This window comes from Betta splendens, chromosome 8, assembly GCF_900634795.4.
Source record: "Betta splendens chromosome 8, fBetSpl5.4, whole genome shotgun sequence".
NCBI classification, from domain to species: domain Eukaryota; kingdom Metazoa; phylum Chordata; class Actinopteri; order Anabantiformes; family Osphronemidae; genus Betta; species Betta splendens.
In genome coordinates, this window is record NC_040888.2 from 3,476,301 (window position 1) to 3,497,549 (window position 21,249).

The window sequence follows — 21,249 nt, forward strand, 5'->3', positions numbered from 1 at the left end:
TTTATTTGAATGAAGCTTGCTTTTATTAGGCAAAATTAGGTGCTCATTGTGGAGGGCTGAGATTGTATTATTCTGCTTTTAATTGAATTTAAAAACATTCCTGGTAATCGTTTAATAACATTTGCATGTAATGGATGTGATGTCAGAGCAGTTCTAAATGTCAACACCAGAGGTCACTGTTCCTCTTTTGTTTGAAGCTCCAAACATCACCTTTTAGAACAGATCCCAACCTGAAACCTGCTTCATGAGATTTCTTCCATTCATCACCATCTGTTCACCGTCAGCAGCTCCACCTCTATCCTCCTCACGCCAAGCTCAATATTTTAATATTTGCTATGAGTTAAGACTTCATATGTCCCTGTGCAGCAGCTCATCATACATCAGCACTGCATGCCTTTTCTTCAGAGTCGTTAGCTAAAGTGAAAGCAAAAGTACAAACAGTAGAACCGATAAGACCCCGTCCTCGATCCTTCTCTCACTCTGCAGGTTCACCTCAACCCAGAGCAGCAGAACCAAAGGTAATGACTTTCTATATGTTGTCACATATTTACGGCAAATATAGTTTAATCTCCATATTGAACATACTGAACTATTGAATGTGACAAGGTAAGTGGACATTGACCTTTATCCTTCAACTCACATGCACAGGAAGACTCAACGCTGCAGAGCAGCATTCACAGCTACCGTTAGTTCATTGAATTAGTAAAATAATTTGAAATTACCAAAGATTTTGTTTGTTGTTTTAGCAACAATTAAAACATTTAATTACTTGTAAACTTTTCTATTTTGTCTTTATCCTAAATGATCCCACATATGAGAGGAGATGACCTCTGTTTCTGTGACAATCTGTTTTTGATTATAATTATTACTTAGTTTCTGGTATTTACTTTGTTACAGATCATTGTTTGATCATATACTAGATTCCATGACCGTCCCCCCTCTTGTATTTCTCTCATCTACAGGACCCAACCCAGAACCAAAGATCCAAAGGTAATGCTTTTCCATTTGTTGTCACATATAGATAGTAAATATACTCTTAAGCTGCATATTGTCCTGTTATTGAACCATAAAACGTAATGGGGTATGTGCACACCGCTCCCTGTACAAGCGCAACAGCAAAATCTGCCAGACCTTTTTTCATTTAGTTTAATTTAATGTATCAGTAAAATGTCTTACTGGCAATTTTTGTAAATGTTCTACTTCTTCTTCTCCTAATAGTACTGTATATTAACATGTGCAGTTAAATGTCTTTCAGGAATGGGAGCAGGTAAGTTCTGAGTCTTATCTAGCAGCACTGAATGAATGTTATTCATTATGCGATTACAAATGCATCAGTCAGTTTTACACCATAAATGTTTATTCCTATAGGACTATTTACAGATCCATGGAGGACTTTACCAGGGTGAGTTAATGTTGTGGTGCCATCAGTGTCTGTGGTTCTGCTCAGAAACTCATCTGGTTTGGTTTTGACTGAATACTGTGAATGACAACAATTATGTTTATGTTACATTAGTACTATAATAAATCTTACAGAATTTTTTTATTGAACAGGAGCGAGGAAACGTTACGTTTTCTAAAACAATACAAGCCTCAAAACGAACAAGCGACACGTCTCAGAATTCTGCTTAGTGGACCAGATGATGCTGGGAAGTCCAGTTTCATCAACTCTGTTGACAGCGTTTTTCAAGGCAGAGTTACAGATCGAGCACCAACAGATGCAATATCTGGAAGTAGCTATACTCAAAAAGTATGAATATCTGTTTACTGTGGTGATTCTAAGGACAGTGACTCATTATTAATGTAGAAATGTAAACTTGAAAGTTGGTAAACTGACTTGTAATTAAATCTCCGTCTTCTGTTTTACAGTATAAAACTTACAAAATCTACAAAGAGCCTCAGAGCTTCTACAATTTCATTTTCAATGACATCATGGGCTTCGAGTCAGACAAAGGGGTCCGAGTGGAGGATGTCAAATTGGCCCTGAAGGGACATATAAAGGAAGGTTATGAGGTAAAATCACTTGGTTTTATTATTTAATGGTGTCTTTTGACATTTACCAGTGAACGAAGCATGAGTCACAAACATGCTTTGTATTTGAATAAATGTGAGGAATGTGTTTCTTTAAGAGTCTTTATTTAATGTATTTTTGTATATATCACCATATTTTATTATTGTCTAGTTTAATTCTGATCACCATCTGAATGAGAATGACAACAGTTACAACCCAGCTCCCACTATGGACGACAGAGTTCATGTCCTGGTTTATGTCGTTCCTGTTGGCTCAGTGTCTTTACTAAGTGAAGATATGGTGAAGAAGATGAGAGAAGTCAGAATGGCAGCCCGTGACCTGGGTAACAGCTGAATATAGACACAGTCATCAGTGTGGACTGATGGTGTTTATTTACATTTATTAATGAAACTGAATTTTTTTTCTGTATTCACAGGAATTCCTCAACTGGCTATTCTCACCAAACCTGATGTGGCCTGTCCAGAAGTGAATGAGAATATAAACAATCTCCACAAAAGCAAGATCCTGAAGGAACAGGTGAGTTTGTTGGTTATTTCTAATATATTTATAAATGTCTCTGTGTGTAAAAGCAATTGCATTTTGTGTATTAAAGTAGAAAAAGCTTATTTCTGTCACGGCGCTCGAGGTAGCGGACCCACATGCAACAGCGGAGACAAGACTGGGTGGTAACGTAGTTTACTGGTTCTCGTGGTCAGGCAGGCAAAGGTCGATACACAGAGTAGGCAGGTACAGTACAGGCAGGGTTAGACAAGCCGTAGTCACAAGGCAGGCTAGGGTCAACTCACGGCAGGGCAGGATCGTAGTCAAGACAAGAATCAGGGTCAGGAGAATCAGGGTCATACACGGGTTTCAAGATCATGGATACAAACGCTGGATTGCTGGCTAATGCTCGTAGACAATCTGGCAACTGGCTGGGGTAAGAGGTGGTGCTTAAGTAGTGGCGAATGATGGCTAGATGGGAAACAGGTGTGTGGTCTGGGGCAGGAAGTAAAGCTGGCAGCAACTAATAATGACTGAGGCAGGACGTGACAAGAACATAAAACCGGAAATGAACATAAACAATGGTGCAGTGACTGAGTCCATGACAATTTCTTACCACTTTGTAAACACTGATACGTCTGTCCATCTCAGGTCGACAAGTTCAGCGTGTTGTTGGGGTTTCCCCTGAAGAACATTTTTCTGGTGAAGAATTACAATTCAGAAATTATTACCACCAATGACATGAACACTCCAATACTGAGCACACTGAGACAGATGGTCATGTTTGGAGAAGACTTCCTAAACGACCAGTAAAACAAAACAGATCCTCCCACTGTGGTTTCACAAGAAGAAAAATAGTTTATTATAAAAGACACCAAACTGTGAGGTGAAAAAAACTTTTCAAATGACAAAGCACATTTAGATAAACCAATTCATTATTTTACACATGCACAGACTAATTATGTTGACAACTTTTGAAAATTGGTCTGTATATCTGAATTAAATTTATATTTGTGGCAATGTGACCGGTGGCTTTCTGCGTTGTGTAGTGGCTTTAAGGATCGACTCACAGCCGGGATTCACGGTCGTCCTGTTTATTCTGATAAACAGAAATAAAACACAACCCACACCAAGGTAAAAATCCGCCCTCTCTCCTGTACCTAAAAGCACCAGACACAAACTGAAGTTAGCTTGATTAGTGCAACTTCAAGCAAGAGGTGCAGCCCACATTTATCCCCAATACAGAAAAAAAACAAAGAAGAAGAAATAAAGACGAGGCCTCCAGTTCTGTGCTATCAGGTATTACGTATATAATTAGATATAAGATAATATTATTATACAGTACTAAGATCAGATTTTGTGTAATTATAACAATTTATCAATATAACCGGTTACAGTGTTCTGTTGTACAGAACACTGCACTCGATCAGTCGATTTTACTGATCACATTAACTCAACAGCAGAGGAAGTTTACTACTTTATCATAAAAAGATGTTACTTTTTGTTTTTGTTTTTTTTTGTTCCAATTGGTGACTGAATGTTTCATACAAGAAAGAAAAAGCAAAAACTAATATTCTTGTTTACTATACAATTTTTATACGTAAATAACAATTACTTACACAATAAAGACTGTGTATAAAAGTCTGTATCAATGCAAATAATCATACGTTTTTCGTACGATGTGACGTCAAAACGTGATATCGTCATTAACTCAGCTGTTGTGATGGTGCTTTAATGTGCCGTTGGAACTATTGGAAAACTCTTGGTTGTGAATTTAATAGTACAAATGTGTTTAATTATCTCTGGGGGAAATACTGTAACTCATCACTCACTCAGAAAAATTGTTAATACACTTCTACAAATATAAGATTACGCGAATAAAATACATTCCCGTTTATGTCTAAGTAATTAAACTATTATTAAACAACTGGCTTTAAATAGCAGGCATAAGTCATTCTAATGTTTGGTATCTACACCAAAATATTTTAAAGACACAAAGGGTTTTAAATAAAAGACTAGTGTTCGAACAAAATATAAAGAATAACCTTTGCACTCGGCGAACGGGAAAATTACGAGCTTCAACATAGCAATTGAACGCAGCATGAGACCAGTGAGGAAAAAAGAGGAAGAAATCCACGTAGCTCGTCTCGCATCGTAACGGTCCAGACGTAAAATGTCCCTAATACACGTCTATTTGAACGAAGCTCGCATTTATTAGGAACACAGCGGTGCTCATCGTGGCGGGCTGAGGCGGGAAAGGCCACATTAGCCCCGTTCGCTGTAAGGCAGAGGACTAAAATGGAGCTGGAAGACGGAGTTGTGTACCAGGACGACCCCGGGACATCAGCGATGATGTCGGAGCGGGTGTCGGGCCTGGCCAACTCCATCTACCGCGAGTTCGAGCGGCTCATCGGCAAGTACGACGAGGACGTGGTGAAGGAGCTGATGCCGCTGGTCGTGGCCGTGCTGGAGAACCTGGACTCGGTGTTCGCGGAGAACCAGGAGCACGAAGTGGAGCTGGAGCTGCTGAAGGAGGACAACGAGCAGCTCATCACCCAGTACGAGCGCGAGAAGGCGCTGAGGAAGCACGCGGAGGAGGTGAGTGGGGAACAAGTGCTGCCCGGTCCCGTCTCCTCCGCCTCCGCGCGTCGCCCGGGGGCGAATTAACCCACACACGTGGCCGGGTCGGCGCCCGGGATGTAAACAAGGCGGCATCACGGCCACAGCCGAACACTGCACATGCCTCCAACCTCCGGCCTATTGCGTCAGATAGCGAAGTCCCATCCAGGAGTCCGGTGGGAGACAGTGACTAGAAAACAGCAGGTGAAGTGAGTCAGCGTTTTGAGCATCACTTAAAACAGCTGTTCTACAGCTGTAACGCGGTAGTTGAATGGTCCATCTGCCTCGACCGGCTGGAGGGAGGGGGTGGGGACAAAGGAGCAACAACAGGCAGCTCGGGGTCTGACGAAGCCTGTAGAACGGTACCGAGGGGTGAAGAAACACATCTACAGCCCCAAAGTTAATCCCATTCAGATCAGTGGGAGCGCGTGGATTCTGCTGCATCCAGGTCATCGGCCTCTGCGTGAGGACTGACCTGAAGCGACTCGCACCATCTGTCCCAGCCTCCTCCTTTGACTCAGGGCATCGGGGACCCTGCTGATCTGCAGGGACCCTGTTTATTGAGGCAGCGTAAACAGTCAGTCCGACTAAACAAGGCCTCTCCTTTAATTAGATTTAAACCAGTGTCCGTGTGTTTGTCCGGGGGAGACCTGAGCAGGAGGAAACGAGGGTTGCACCGAGTCTGTTGGAGAATCGAGGTATTACTTCCAGGTCATGTGATCCTTTGTCATGCGCCTGTAGAAAGGGAGCAACCCCCGGCTTGAATGTCTCTGTCCTTTCTCTGTCTTGACAAATTCTGGACCCCCCCCCTAAACAACATAAAGGCAGAGTGAAGGGTGTCACATTTCTCTCTGAAGGCAGATTCTATGAGATGAGCAGCTTTCACACATATTGACCTCCTGAGGCTGTTTACTTTTTGTGTTTCCCACTCATTGGTTCTTGACTCATCATATAAAACCAACAGTAGCAGCATCCTTCCTGCTCGTCAGATTTATGACCATCGGTTTGTTGCATAATTACAGCTCTGCTGCTGTCAGTAAGAAAACATACATCAGAGCATCACAGACTACAAAAATAAAACCTTCAACCGCCTGATTTAGTCTCTTCACAGGAGCAGATTGAGATTATATTTAGTTTCCTTAGCTTTTTGGACAGAGGCATGTGTTTGTCTCCTGTGTCCAGAGGAAGGAGGGCAGCCACATTAGAGCCTCGGTCAGCTGGGCAGGATGTGGATGCCGACACACACACACACACACACACACACACACACACACACACACACACACACACACACACACACACACACACACACACACACACACACACAGGCCGCCTAGAAGAGGAAAGAATGAAATTCCCAATGAGTTCATGATCCCATTTCTCACGTCCTCAGTCTGTCCTCTCATTCATTAACATGCAACTTTCGCATATGTACACAGTTTAGTTTGCCACCTAAGTGAAGTAATAAAAATAAAGAATGTTCTCTGGTGGTCAATTAATTAAATTATTTCAATTCCAATTGCTTAGATAAGCAGGAAATCCTTTGTTAATGGTGCGTTTGTGTACGTGTAGCATAAAAACGGATCCGATTAGACCTCATTGTGTAACATGTCTGACCAAGAGATGTTTTTTTGTGTCTGTGTAGAAGTTCATCGAGTTTGAAGACACCCACGAGCAGGAGAAGAAGGACCTGCAGAACAACAATGAGAGAATGGAGTCCCACTCCCGCCAGCTGGAACTCAAGATCAAGAACTACGCAGACCAGAGTGAGTGAACCCGGTCATTTCAGTCCCTGTTGCTCCCATGTGTAATTGTGACGTCTCTCTCATTGCCCGTTACACACTCACTCACTCCTTCTCCTCCTGTGCAGGGTAACAGTAATGGGATTATAGGATTTCTGTTATTCCCAGCCCCTTAATGCTGCAGCGCATTACTGCCCATCTAACTGGAGGATTAGGGAGGAGAGGCAAGGCCATTGGCTGAGTCACTTCCTCCCTTTAGGAAATAGTGAATTCATAGGCCCAGTAACTAGTGACAAAGGAACACAACTGGTTAAAGTGCATCAGTCCTTCACACAGCAGTTCAGTGTTTGACTCATTCTGGAAAATCAAATGGGAATCGTTACGTCAGAGTAACTGTTTCCTCTCTACTGGAACATATAGATCCTCAACTGTACATGCACCAGTCAACTAGTTAGTTGTCGGCTGATGTCCGCGTGTGCTCCCGCTGGTCGGTAAATGATTCATTCGCTGAATGCAGCACACGAGGTGGGGAATGTCCCCGTCCAGTGCAGAGTCCACAGCCTGTGTGGAGTTGCAATATTAAGGCCACACTTGATGGATTACGGGCAACAGCGGCATTGCTCAGCTCATTATACTGGGTCGGCCTAGAAAAGGTCTCCAATAGTATGATATGGTGTGAAAAAGGAGGTTGTATCATGGTTTTGAGCTTCAGACTTCAGCTGTCTGTCTTTTCCTCCTTTACTTAATTACTTGTCTTCATGACATTGATGACTCATTAAAGCAGAGTGAAATCTGGCGGCAGGAGTCACAGCACCAACACAGGCATGTCATTGCTCAACACGCCGAGGACTGAGCTGCTGTAATTGATCGCATCTCTAACAGCCTTAATGCAGTCGGTGTCTGAGGCAGCAGCTCTCCGCCTGGCTTAGCCTAAACCTGACGCGCTAAATTGGGGATTAGATGTTTTTATACTTCCTAAGTCGGCCCAACATTGAAACCCATTTAAGTGAGATTATTCCCTCTGCCTGCCTCGCAGGGCGACACGTTCAAACCGTATGATTGTAGACTTGTACAAAGACACAACAGTTAACAATCACACTACTCTTTTATTCTGCGTTTTAGTCGGCCGGTTGGAGGAACGGGAGCTGGACCTGAAGAAGGAATACAACTCCCTCCATCAGCGGCACACAGAGGTGAGTGTGCGACTCTGGAAGGAAGGAGATGCTGTGGAGCTGCAGCCATAAACAGCACTGACTTCTGGTTCTCTTGCTTTGCCCGCTTCAGATGATCCATAATTACATGGAGCACGTAGAGAGGATCAAGCTGCAGCAGATCAGCGAGACGTCGGAGTCGAGCACAGTCGGTCGAGTCAGGTGAGAAGACGGATTTACCTCCACGCTAGCGATGCGTTACTGTTGCTAACTGCAACCTCTACAGGAGGGAGCGGCCGCTTTCCTTGGGAATCTTCCCCTCGTCCGGTGGCGCCTCCCTGCTGATCCCGGACCCCCAGGCCCGAGCGGAGACGCCGGGCACAGAGAGCTGGAAGTTCACAGACCCGGCACAGCCACGGTCCAACGCCAGCCTGAAGGTGGGTGTGTGTGGATGCACCTCGTGTGACGGTCCAGTTACTTCAGTGTCATTATTCCCTCGTACTCTGAAGTAATTACTACCTGATCATAAGCTTATTTTAGCTGCCTGTTCAAAATGAGCTTCAACACACAGTGAATATTATGACTTATTTTTCTTTACAATCTAATTTTGTGGCATTTTCAGCTTTTCAACCAGTTTGAGACGGTAGAGGAGCTTTGACTTTGGGTCTGTTTTCAAAAGAGAGAGCCTTTTATAAGGCTATGTGTATTTTGGTAGGCGACTGACAAGGACACCTCTGTTTCAGACATCTTCCTCTTTAGCTATTGAGGAATATGCAAACTGCCTCTGCTGCAGCAGTCAGAGGACATCATTAAATGTTTCTCATGAATATTTATGGCTTTAGCTGTTTTGATCTTAAACATCAATTCCATAAGTTAAAATTTATAATTCAGAGCAATCTGTGCTCTTGAAGACATTTTATCTGTGTTTGTGGCAGTTAAGACCTGGAGGGTGGCAATGTTTTCCATCCTGCTGCTGCGTTTTCGTTAAAACTGGGACAACTGAGCGGCGCAGTGCATGATGGGAGTGGTGCGGCTGGATGGCTTGCAGCCAGTCAGCGAGGGAGAGAAAGAGGCGAGCTGGAATGTGATTGGTTCTTGTGTAATCAGTGCCACAGGATAGTTATTGTCCGGCCGTGGCCTTGTGGACACCAGGGGCTTTGATATGCAGACGAGCTCTTAGTGAGACGCAGACGTCATGTTTGTTAACAGCTGTGGGCAGTGACACCCTGCTCGGTGACGTGGATCAGCAGGTAATGTGCACACGCCCGCGTGATCCCACGTCCATGCACGACATGAGTCATAAGCAGCCATGGAAGGAAAGATGTTGGAATTTCTGCCTTTTCACCTCAGGTTTTAATGAAATTGCAGCATTAACAGCATCTTTGTGAGGTTCGTACAAACAAATATGAAAATATTGTGCAGTAACTTTCTTTCCCAGAGGTCTGAAACCCATGAACATAACTTGATGCTGTTTTTCCACCTTCCAGATGATTTACAGGACATTTACTGCAGCCTTTTGATTCTGAGCCCTCTAGCCTTGGTTCCAGTGAGTGAATAGCAGCTCTACTGAGTCGAGAGTAGCCATAAGTCTAGATCGAGGAGGGAACGGCCCACCGCTGGCCATGCAACCGCTCGTCAGTCATGTTCCATCATTACCACTATTTATGAACCTGACCGTGAGCAAAATCATCCCATAACCTTCAAGGCTGGCATAATAAATAATCATTGCATCAGAGCAACTAATTATTGTCCAAAACTAGCTCAGTGACATAGAAAGAAGTAGGACATCTACAGATGTGGTCTAAATCAGCTGTTCTATTCCTTGTACTAGAGTAGATGCAGGCCTCCGTGAGGTTCCACACAGTCTAGGACCTTTCTGTTCACCTCAGACACGCACACTTGCCTTTCTGCTGCTTCTGCACATGTGAGCTTCATTCTTACTCTTCCCTCCCCCACGCAGTTGGACTTTATGGACCCCCCAAAGGAAAGGGAGGGTAAGAATGCACAGGACTCTACGTGGGGGAATTCACTGGCAGACGACTGCAAGGTAGCTGGACGAGCGTCAGCGCCGGCGGCGGCGGCGGCTCGCCCGCCTGGCTGCCGACAACACAGTGTTTGCGTTTGTGTGGGCTTCAGTCGTCTCCTCCACTAGGCTGCTTCATCTTTCCAAGCGACGCCGCTCACGCTGTGCACCCATGAAGCATCACTTCACAGACCCACCTGTGCTAGACTGGGCTTCATGCAACCACGTCCTGTCATCAGGGATTTTCAAAATAAGTGCACATCGCCATCGGCTGTGTCTGAGGCGGGAGCGGTTAATCATTAATCTGTCAAATTCAACAAGGTTGTGGTTGCATCCGGCCTTCTATTCGATTTTCTTTCAGTTAAGATGCATGACTATTTTATTTCTGTAGTATCTTTGTTCATTCATGCAGATCTTATTACTAATCATTCATTGTTTCACATCTCTTAATGCCTTAGACAAGTTTGTTTCAGCAGTTTTACTTCTGTGTATCCGTGTCGTCCTGTGTTGTAGCAGGCGGACTGGCTGCTCCAGTTGTTGTGTTGTGTGAAGCCCCCTGCAAGCTGTGTTGCTCTGTGTGGACCCTGTGTTTGTGTTAGCTCATCTCAGTTTATCTCTTTAGTATTTCGGGGTTTGGTTTGTCTCTCTCTTTTAGAGTTTCAAACTCTTTCCTAAAGCCCCAGTTTTAAAGCTTGTAGCTTAGTATTTCAGTTGTGTGTACATCATGTGCTATGCATGCATACAGTAGCTGTTGAATTCTCCATTTGAGATTCCCACTAATCTGTTAGAATCATGTGTTGTCGTCATCATGCCACGTTCCGTCTGACACTTGACTTTAAATGTTTACCTGATGCTGTAATCGAGTCCCCTTTTGCAGGACGAGTTGTCAGACTTCACGGGCTCCAAGTCGGCCACGCCGATGTCCACCACGGCCTCCGACATGGAGAGGGAAGACGGTAACAGTAAGAGCACAGAGGTGCAGGCAGCACCGGGGACGAGATCCGTATCCGTGGGTAAGTCATTGGTTCATCCTTTCATGGAAAATGCCTCAGATTTTTGTCCAACCTGTTTGTGTTCGGCAGGTTTGCCTGAAAATGAAGACAGCTCAGACGTGCAGGACATCATTGAGTCCACTCCTGAGCTGGACATGGACCTCATAGCCTACAAACCCTGCAGGTAGTAGAGTGGAGAGATTAGACAAGAAGTAGAGTTTTACAGCATGGCTAATGAGGACTTCCTGCTGTTACCGCTCCAGCACTCCCACCAAAGGCATCGAAAACATGGCGTTCGACCGCAACACCGACTCCCTGTTTGACGAGCTGTCGTCTGCAGGCACCGGGCTCATAGGGGATGTGGATGAAGGAGCAGACCTGCTGGGTTAGTGAAATCAGACTCAAACGCTCAATGCAGACTGTGTGAAACATCATGATTATATAATGAGAATAGTAACAGTTGACACTGCTTTCCCTTTACTGGACCAGCAGCTGTTTTCCTACTGGATGCACTAGCTCCAAGCTCATTGTAACCTCAACAACCTGCTGTTTGCTGCTGCGCTGCACTGCTTGCTCTCATCCAGCTGTTACGTGCAGCGTTGGCTAAATTTTTGTCTCTATTACCATGTTAACATCAACTCTTTTTCTCCCGTATCTCATCCTCTGGCATTTGTCCATAATCCCAGTGGAGTATTCTGGTGTGTATGACCTCGAACCTGACACTCTGTTGTAATATCCCATTAATTTCTGTTCATTAGTCACTTTCTGCCATACTCCTCATCCCTTTACAGTAGCTCACAGCTGCTTCATCAGGTTTAACAGTTACCTGGTTCACTAATATCCAGTCTAAGGTTTTTTCAGATGCCTATTCTGACATTTATTCAGGTTTTGTGCATGAACAATGGAGATTTAAGCTTCCTTTGTTGGCTCAACTGTTTTAAAGCTTAAAATATGTTTTGCCTTTATGAATTCCTCTTTTCCGGTTTTACTGCTGCCTTTGTTGACTGAAACTGGCCCTAGAGGCTCCTCTTTACTTGTGGAGTCAACAGCTACATGTTTAGCCATGGCTCCTCCATTGTTTTGTTCATTCCACTGTCTCAAACCGTATCCGCATTTCTCTCTCTCTCTTATCCTTTCCGCCTGACTTGGATTGCATGGTTTTCTCAGACCTTAGTTTGATTGGTAAGAGCTCACCCACTCTATCCATCCTCCTCCTGTCAGTCATGTGCTGTGGTTCATGTGTTGTGGTAGTTCTTAGTGTTGTGAAACCTAAATATCTTAGCTGATATTTCTCATCACACGGTACATACAGTTGCTTTGGTATCAGACCTCTTCCCTTTTTTGCTGTTTTGTAAATTTATTCGAAATGAAAAGTACATTTCAATAAATTAATTAAAGATTCAAAACATATTTTATAAATAATGATGTTGTCATGGGATATTTATAGGGTTTTAAGCAACTCAGTAAAGAGTAAAGGTTTGACTACTTACAAAGCGACTGTAGTACAAAGCTAATTTAGTTTGTTTAATAATCTACACGTGGATCTTAGTGTTTTTGTGCTTCCTCCTACCAGTAGTACTATTCTAACATTGTCTCCATTTGTGTTCAGGTATGGGCAGAGAAGTTGAAAATCTCATTCAGGAGAATTCACAGCTTCTTGAGACAAAGTAGGTCTAAAACTAAATATGTTTCGTTTATTTATACTCCATTGACTCAAAGGGACAAACGGAGCTGTCTGTGCTAAAATGTCTCCTGTCTCTCCAGGAACGCTCTGAATGTAGTGAACAAAGACCTGATCCTGAAGGTGGATGAGTTAACCTGTGAGAAGGAAATGCTGCAGGGCGAGCTGGAGGCCCTGCTGCTGGCCAAGACCAAGCTGGACGACAAAACCAAGGAGCTGGAGGAGGAACTCAAAAAGTAAGTCCAGCCGGTGCCAGCTGTGAGTTTGTTACCACACTGACTGTGATTTACAGAGTAACAGCAGAACATCTGGTCTCCTCCAGAGTGCGACTGGAAATGGAGGAAGTCAGGCAGAAGAATAAAGACGAAGAAGATGTGAGTGTTACCAAAGCAAACTTCTGTCACAATGCGAGCCATTCCTCATAACCCATATTTTTAATCATGTGCTGCTGCAGAGCGACGTACCCACAGCCCAGAGGAAGCGTTTCACCAGGGTGGAGATGGCCAGAGTGCTGATGGAGAGAAACCAGTACAAAGAGCGGCTGATGGAGCTCCAGGAAGCCGTGCGGTGGACGGAGATGATCAGGGCCTCGAGAGAAAATCCAACGCTCACGGAAAAAAAGAAATCCAGCATCTGGCAGTTGTGAGTCCGCTCAGATTTATTACTTCTGTTTAGAAAATATGAGTATGAATCAGTTTTGTAAGGGCTTTAATAATTGCAGCCTCCCAACTAGCTCATTTAATAATTTTATTTCATTTTTTATTCTTTTCCGCCATGTGCTAATGAATTGGCAGCGTTAGGTAATGATGGTGTTTCAAAGTTGTCCCTGCCAAACCTCCTCCTCGTCCTCCACTCACACAGAAATGCCCCCTCGTACAAACATTGATGTACCGTTATCCGTAATCTCTGCTCTCCTTGAAGTGCATCGGTTGCTGTTATCGCAAACTGCTCAGACGTGACTCTCGTTGTGCCCCCGGGCTTTCCTGTCTCCTGCCTGCTGTGTGCCTTTCGATGTTTTCCTACTCTGTCTGCTCACAGGGAGCTGAAGAGGCACAGATGATAGGCCAAACAGCCTAGCATGTAATGAATCAAGTAATAATTTTATTCCCAGAAATCGTAGACAAATTAAGTATGTACAATATAAATTTGACACCTTTGAGACAAATAAATGTGTTTTTATTTATATTGTCATAATTTATAATTATGGATTCTTTTCACAGGGAAATAACATTTCTTAGGGTTTTATAAATAATATTTATACTGGATAATCAGAAAGCAGTAATACAGGAGCTGCTGAGCTACACCACGACTCCCAGCATGCTTTATGTCAGTGTACATTAAATGTTGGTGCTAGTTCCTCGGTTGTCTGGTCGGTTGGTGACCCTCCCCACCTTGCTTTTCCCTGCACTCCCCTCGGCTCTGTCTCCCCTCTCGGCTTCCTGCACCTTCACCACCTGCAGCTTCAGCAGACTGTTTAGCTCCTCCTCCAGTGCCCCGGTCATGAAGAAGGTGGAGTCGCAGTCCAATGTGAAGTACAACTCGCCGGGCAGTCTGGTGAAGAGGAGCAGCACCTTCTCCCAGTTCCCCACAGAGAAATCCAAGACATTCGACTTCCTCAACGAAGAGTGAGTAACAGAGTCTAGCAACCGTGGCTTTAGTATATTATTAATGTTTTGAAAAGGCCCAATGACAATGATGGTACTAAGGTGATCCCATTTTTTCCCGTTTTCCCTTTTTTGCAGGAAAGATCAGTGCAGCTCCCCGTCACGTAAAGAGCAGAAGAGAGCTCAGTACAGACAGGTCAAGGCCCACATGCAGAAGGAGGATGGACGAGTGACTGCACACGGCTGGAGCCTTCCCAGCAAATACAAGGTGCGTTATTACTGTGAACTGGCTTAATGTTCTCATGGGGTGGTGTTTTCATTGCATGTTGTGGTTCACAGCAGGCAGCAAATGGTGGCCAGTTGGAGAACAAAGTGAATCTACCTGTACCAGTTTACTTGAGACCTCTGGATCAGACGGATGCTTCTATGAAGGTAAACAATTAGACCTTGTATTGATTTTTGGGGAAAAACAAAGATTTCTAATGGATTTCCTCTGGGTTTTCAAGCTGTGGTGCGCTGCTGGAGTTAACATGTCTGGAGGGAGGACCTCAGAGCTCACAAAGCAGACAAAGGGCTCTCAGAGTAGCCTGGACCAGCTAGAGCAAGAGAGTAAGGTATGAACAAGTCATTTAAGCCACTGGTGTTTGTAACATTACAATGTTATACCAGAAAAGTCAAGGTTTGATTCTGAGTTGTGTGTGAAACAAGGATCAAGAGAAAGGGGAGAAGGAGCTGAAGGAGGATGAGATGTCCAGCAGGGTGTGGGTGTGCACCAGCACACATTCTTCCACTAAGGTCATGGTCCTGGATGCCACGCAGCCCTCCGACCTGCTGGACAGCTTCTACGCCTGCAACACACATGTTGTTTGCATTGCCAGTGTACCAGGTAGGATGATTTGCCCCAACAATGTCCTCCACTACATAGTTTCATTCGAGATCACATTGCAGGTTTCCTTTTTTCCAGGTGTGTTGGACACTGATTATCCAGCGGGTGAGGAGGTGCCCCAGGACCTGGAGGCTAGCCAGGGCGATGGGGTGTCGCTAGCCGGCAGCGTGGCCAGTGTGGGCTCAACGGGCAGCGACGGTGCCATGGCAGCAGAGGGGACTACGGCCGTCCCCCAGACGGCCTGCTCCGGCGTCACGGACCTGTCGGCTGAGCAAAGTGTCATTTCAGGCTCAGGTGGATATTTAAAGCGTTTTCTAGTTAGTTTGTAAGTTAAGCCCAGTGAAAGCATGCTCCTTCCATGTGGCCTTTCTTGTTTTGTGTCATCAGTTGAGCTGTCCAGAGAGGCCAGTCCAGCCGAAGATGGTGTTCCTATGGCGGAAGAGGCAACAGAAGCCACGGAGGCTAATGCCGGTGTGGGCGACGAAGGAGAGGACCAGGGGATGGATCCAAATCAGCCTGGAATCTACACGGAGCATGTGTTTACTGATCCACTGGGGGTGGGACCCACCGACGCCTCCCTGACCGACAAGCAGAGGTGAGGAAGGTGTCATATGTGATCATTGGGCACTGTCTCCTTTGTAAACACACCACATCTTAAAACCCTGCCTTCTCTGTCACCCAGGGGCTCCGCACAGGATGGAGTTACGTCCTTAACAGAAGACTCAGACCTGAATGATGGAGACGTTCTGAGGATGAGCAGCTCCCTCCCTACCATGTGGCTGGGAGCTCAGAATGGATGGTGAGCAGGACGACGGCCACTAGGTGGCGCCTAGAGCGCCTCAGAACACGACTCTGATGAGCTGTGCTTTGTCTTTGGACCAGTGCTTTTACTGCTCTCTGATCATGACCCTTTCCTCTGAATTTTAAAGTCTGTACGTGCACTCGTCTGTGGCTCGGTGGAGAAAGTGTCTCCATGCCATCAAACTGAAAGACTCCATCCTGAGCATAGTGTGAGTACAGACTCACACAGATACAACAAAAATAACTACTCAAATGCAGGAAATAAGTGTAAAACTGTCTCATTTGTTATAGCCACGTTAAAGGGAGAGTCCTGGTAGCACTGGCTGATGGGACTTTAGCCATTTTCCACCGAAGCATTGGTAAGTATGTGATAAAACACAAAACCTCTGCTAATTCAGCCCACACCAGCTCTGGTTGACAAGCATCTGTTTCCCCCAGCAGACGGACAGTGGGACTTAACAAACTACCACCTGTTGGACCTGGGCCGACCCCACCACTCTATCCGCTGTATGACAGTGGTCCACGACAAGGTCTGGTGTGGCTACAGGAACAAGATCTACGTGATCCACCCCAAGGCCATGAGGATAGAGGTACGGCTGTAACCTTGTGAAGTTAAGTCTCTCATTTCCTTTTGTAGTTGGAACTTTACGGTTGAGATTTCTGCTGTCTCTGCTCTGCCTGAGCAGAAATCGTTTGATGCTCATCCACGCAAGGAGAGCCAGGTTCGGCAGCTGGCCTGGGTCGGTGATGGCATCTGGGTCTCCATCCGACTGGATTCCACCCTCCGCTTGTTTCACGCTCACACCTACCAGCATCTCCAGGACGTGGACATCGAGCCGTACGTCAGCAAGATGCTGGGTAAGCACCAGCAGGTGACCTCTGCACGCCAGCCAACCGTGATTAAACTGGAGAGCTGTCAACATGTGTCTGCTCTGCGTGTGCTGCAGGTACGGGTAAACTGGGCTTTTCCTTTGTGAGGATCACAGCTCTTGTGGTGTCCTGCAACCGCCTGTGGGTGGGGACAGGAAACGGCGTCATCATCTCCATCCCTCTGTCTGAAGGTATCACATAGACCTCTGCTGTCCACCTTTTTTTCATATATCCGTGTTACAGAAATTCATCCTCTTTGCATGAACTGTTCTTGCTGTAGCAAACAAGTCAAAAGGAATAGTGCCAAATCGACCCGGCGCCGCTGTGCGGGTCTACGGAGACGACAGCTCAGACTGTGCTGTGCAGGGCAGCTTTGTGCCGTACTGCTCCATGGCCCACGCCCAGCTGTGTTTCCACGGACATCGAGATGCTGTCAAGTTCTTTGTCACTGTTCCAGGTATTTGAATTTAAATATATGATGATGATTCGCCACCTTTTCTTTTTTAAACCTCTGGGTCATTTGTTTTTGCTTGTCGCAGGTCAGGCGATGCCGCCTCCAGGCAGTGACTCAGGCTCTGACGATCCTGCATCCGAATCCTCCGACACAGCGAACTCCGAGCCCAAAACATACCTCGTCATGAGTGGAGGCGAAGGCTATATCGACTTCAGAATGGGTGAGAACAGCAGGTCAACCCAGCGCATGTAAAAACATCATGTGACATCATCGCTGGACTTGGCTCATTCGACTCATTGTCTTCCTCCTCAGGGGATGACGGCGGCGAGTTGGACGGTTTATCGGAACCGACAGCCAGCCAGCAGTCGACACCCACCAAGGCTGAGCGGAGCCACCTCATTGTCTGGCAGGTCACAACTTCCCCTGATTAAAGTGCTGCGTGAACGCCACGGCCGCCCACCGAGCCCTGCATGCCCTCCTCACTCTTTAATTTGTGTTTATCAATTGTTCTTATTGCCTGAGTTGTTAACTCCTTTGTAAAAAATATTTTTAGTCTATGTTTTGTACAGTTTCTTCTTCATGAATTTTAAATGCGTGAGGTGACGTTTACAGTATGCTAATTTAAAAAAAAAAATACGTCCAAGGTCTGAGTGTTGCATGATGGAAAAGCAGGTGCACACAGGGAAACGGCAGGTTAGCAGGTGTGAAGGTGTGAAGGGTGATCAGGTAATGCTGGAACATTTGCCTCCCAAATGTTAAGCAGACAGACATGAAGGATAAAAAGGAAAAGTGCTTGAAGGAATTTTGCAATTATCCAAAAGGGAACAAGAGGTTTTCATTTGAACTGAAGCATATTTTTACGTAAGGCTTTCATGTTTTTTTTAAACCGTGGGAGCATGTCGATCTCTTAGGCTCCTTTTGGTGTGCTGGTCATTTTTATAGTTTTATCATTAAAGAATCTAAATCAAAGTTAAAATGTATAATCAATATTAATGGTTTGAATGTTTGAACCTGATTACGTTTCGATTACTTGAAAATGTATTTGCACACCTGGGACGCAAAACCTGTCTCAGTTGCATAAAATATTAAAACACAGGAAAAACAAGTGTTTGATTCAATATAGAATTCAAGCACGTTTTTATTTTATTTCTTTTATTCTAAAAAGATAATATTAAACCCGGCTTCCCGTACTGTGGGTCAGCTGTAGCCAGCATGGGGAAGGCGCGTTCCTGATCAGCAGTTTCAAGTTGTAGCCTCTTCTGTTCCATTAGCGGCGCTACTTTCTGTTGGCACTTTAAAATGACATGAGTCAAAGAACACGACGTGAATGTGCTGATTCAGTGAAAGGAGCAATGAAATGTTTGTTTGCAGTGACTTGTCACCAAAGGACAAAAGAAAGAAGACAACTATTTGACATTTAAGAAGGAAATTCCAACTTTAAAGCTTGTGATTCTAATAATTGGAAGGTTTACATGTCTGACTTTTTTGTCCTTTTCCTGACAAATAACGTTTTGTGTGGCACCTTCTATTGAACATGCACACAGCACTAAAGAGCATCTGCTGAGTCACTGACCCTCATGATTTTGTTTCTAATATGTCATTTTGTGTTTTTGAATAATGAGTATTTTCATGATGACTAGAGAAGTGTTTTAATTTGTTTTTATATCTGAAGACTTGAGTTAAGTTTGCTCTACAGTCCATTTAAAAGTCCTACCTTTATATAGCGTTTATGCCATTCCAGTATTTATTTCCTTTGTCATCGAGCCGACCTTGGTTCAGAATGTAACTTTCTATATGAGCAAAATATAAAAGGAGGCTATTAAAAATAAAATAGTCCCATGCGTTTACATGATTGTTAATTATGGGTAAATAAAAAACAAATGAAATGTTTGACAAACCATGAGACCAATATGTGCAAACACAAACTCCACATTCATGGACTAAGCTATGCATGTTTTTTTAAGGGAACACTGCTCTGTTTATCAGCTGATCGGTTTAATGCCACCGTTTTGGGTGGGGTGGAAGTCTAGATGCTGAGTCCAGTGTGCGTGTGGTTCTTTGTACACTCCCTGTATATGTATATGTATATGTAGGAGCGCAAGGCGTCTGTCAGCGTGTGTCTCACCTTTGCTGTGTGTTTGCTCACTCTGTCCGTCTGTAACTCCCCAGAGCCGGTCGCTCCGGACGTCTGGACACTAAGTGGTTTTTCCTGGTCGATGTTTGCTAAAATAGCATCATAGCCTTATTTTTAACAATCTATTAAACTCAGTTTCATGGAGAAACGTCGTCGTGTCTTTTTGTTATTCATTGAATTCCTTTCAAGAAGTGAGGCTCATATGCCCAAAGGTGATTGATTTCATGCATATTCTGGTGCGAACCAATCAAGTCTAAGCAAATTTTGTATTGATGACGGCAGTTCACAGTGACGCGAACTTCACACACAAACCTGATGAAACACTACACACACAAGTCAGTGTTTAGGTGTTAAACTATTATATAATACCCAAAAGTATTTTTGGATCCGTACGTGTTGCTTACATAACCGTTATTATCCCAGAGCGTCTCATAAAAGTCCTAATTCAAAAAGTGAAAAGCGTGAGCGTGTCTCAGTGCAACCGTGAACAACCAGCTGCAGCAGCGACGACCTTCTGTGGAGGTCGTTAAACGATCGTGTTCCGTCGGCTCAGCACTTTTCCCCCATGATTGAGGTTATATGTACTGAACTGGACAAAGATGCGCTGCTTTTCACAGAATAAACACTTCACTCAGACTCTGAATCAAATAAAATCCTCAACTATAAACAAACATCATCCATCTTCCACTTCCTTAATTACAATGTAACATTCACTGCATAGATGTCAATACGTAGCAGTAACATTGTAAAAATATAATATTGAATATAAAATTAAATATTGGGATTAGAAGTTATCAATAAATGTTAATGTCTTAGTGTCAATGGAAGAAAGTATGTCCCAAACACTTCCCTTCTCTGACCACCAGATGGCGCTGCACATCTATTAACTAAATATTTTACTTCCAATGTTTATATTAAAATATTACTGTTATCTGCGTTTAAAGGGCACACGCTCTTTTTTTTAACATTAAAACTAAGACATAGTGAATAATATGTGAAATACTTTTCATGTATTTATCGTTGTAGAGCTCAGCCACTGTTATGGTTTGAAACCGCAGAACCTCTCATCGTGTTTACGTCGCATCCTCAGGCTCCCACACTCGTTCTAGTAGATGAGCTCATGTGGCGTTTTGCTCGGCCGGCAGGAGTCTGTCCTGCTCCGAGCTTCAGTCGGCTGCAGCATCATCACACATAACAGTTTCCATGAAATTACATCACATTGTATCAGCCCACCCCCGCCTCCGTCTCTCTCTCTCTCTCTCCCTCCCTGCTTCCCACCTCGTTCACCCCTCCTCCTCCTCCTCCTCCTCCTCTGAAGCTGTGCGGGGGCTGAAGGCAAAGCCAGCGAGATTTCTGACGTCACCGAGTGCGTTGTGGCACAGACAGGGATTTCTGAGAGGCTGCAACGTGCCATAATAATAATAATACAGCTGGGAATGAAGCCAGAGAGACAGTTTCAGAGTAAAGAAGCGTGTGTGTGTGTGTGTGTGTGTGTGTGTGTGTGTGTGTGTGTGTGTGTGGTAAAAGGTGCAACAGGTGAGGTAACAAGGTGCATTTGACTAATCTGGAGGGAAAACACCTGTGTTGCTGTATTGCTGATTTATCTGAATAGGATGAAGCACTGTGTTGCACTTATTGGATTGACTGATTACTGATTAGTTTATTATGGAGTTTAACTCAATTAAAGATTGCAGCGGTCTAAACCCGTGGACGTCAATATGTCAATGTAAACCTTCATAAACCTGCTCTCAAAGGTCAGATGCAGCTGTTCGCCGTCGCTTCG

General features: G+C 44.6%; 2 protein-coding genes across 16 annotated transcripts; both read left to right on the plus strand.

Moving 5' to 3' along the window:
- Nucleotides 1-455: 455 nt before the first annotated feature.
- On the plus strand, nucleotides 456-4,153 carry LOC114860854 (interferon-induced protein 44-like). The gene is made up of 9 exons (XM_055511046.1): nucleotides 456-518; nucleotides 963-990; nucleotides 1,219-1,267; nucleotides 1,369-1,402; nucleotides 1,552-1,747; nucleotides 1,867-2,010; nucleotides 2,180-2,351; nucleotides 2,445-2,545; nucleotides 3,161-4,153. The coding sequence occupies exons 3-9, from the start codon at nucleotides 1,258-1,260 to the stop codon at nucleotides 3,320-3,322; spliced, it is 819 nt and encodes a 272-aa protein (XP_055367021.1). The 5' UTR covers nucleotides 456-518; nucleotides 963-990; nucleotides 1,219-1,257; the 3' UTR covers nucleotides 3,323-4,153.
- A 434-nt stretch (nucleotides 4,154-4,587) lies between these two features.
- Nucleotides 4,588-19,614, plus strand: spag9a (sperm associated antigen 9a). Of its 15 annotated transcripts, none has more exons than XM_029159688.3 (31): nucleotides 4,588-5,107; nucleotides 6,774-6,894; nucleotides 7,993-8,063; nucleotides 8,155-8,243; nucleotides 8,308-8,458; nucleotides 9,982-10,068; nucleotides 10,922-11,057; nucleotides 11,127-11,220; nucleotides 11,300-11,421; nucleotides 11,723-11,734; nucleotides 12,204-12,218; nucleotides 12,646-12,703; nucleotides 12,801-12,953; nucleotides 13,040-13,091; nucleotides 13,172-13,359; nucleotides 14,178-14,342; nucleotides 14,460-14,589; nucleotides 14,661-14,753; nucleotides 14,828-14,935; nucleotides 15,030-15,207; nucleotides 15,286-15,501; nucleotides 15,595-15,802; nucleotides 15,890-16,006; nucleotides 16,137-16,217; nucleotides 16,300-16,367; nucleotides 16,450-16,598; nucleotides 16,695-16,866; nucleotides 16,956-17,069; nucleotides 17,159-17,335; nucleotides 17,418-17,552; nucleotides 17,645-19,614. In XM_029159688.3, exons 1-31 carry the CDS (start codon nucleotides 4,808-4,810, stop codon nucleotides 17,761-17,763), a joined length of 3,879 nt encoding a protein of 1,292 aa, XP_029015521.1. In that variant the 5' UTR covers nucleotides 4,588-4,807; the 3' UTR covers nucleotides 17,764-19,614. The 15 variants fall into 15 exon arrangements, with proteins under 15 accessions (XP_029015521.1, XP_029015522.1, XP_029015534.1 ...); XM_029159689.3 differs by having other exon boundaries at nucleotides 4,589-5,107; nucleotides 14,664-14,753; XM_029159686.3 differs by having other exon boundaries at nucleotides 4,590-5,107; nucleotides 16,447-16,598.
- Nucleotides 19,615-21,249: the final 1,635 nt, after the last annotated feature.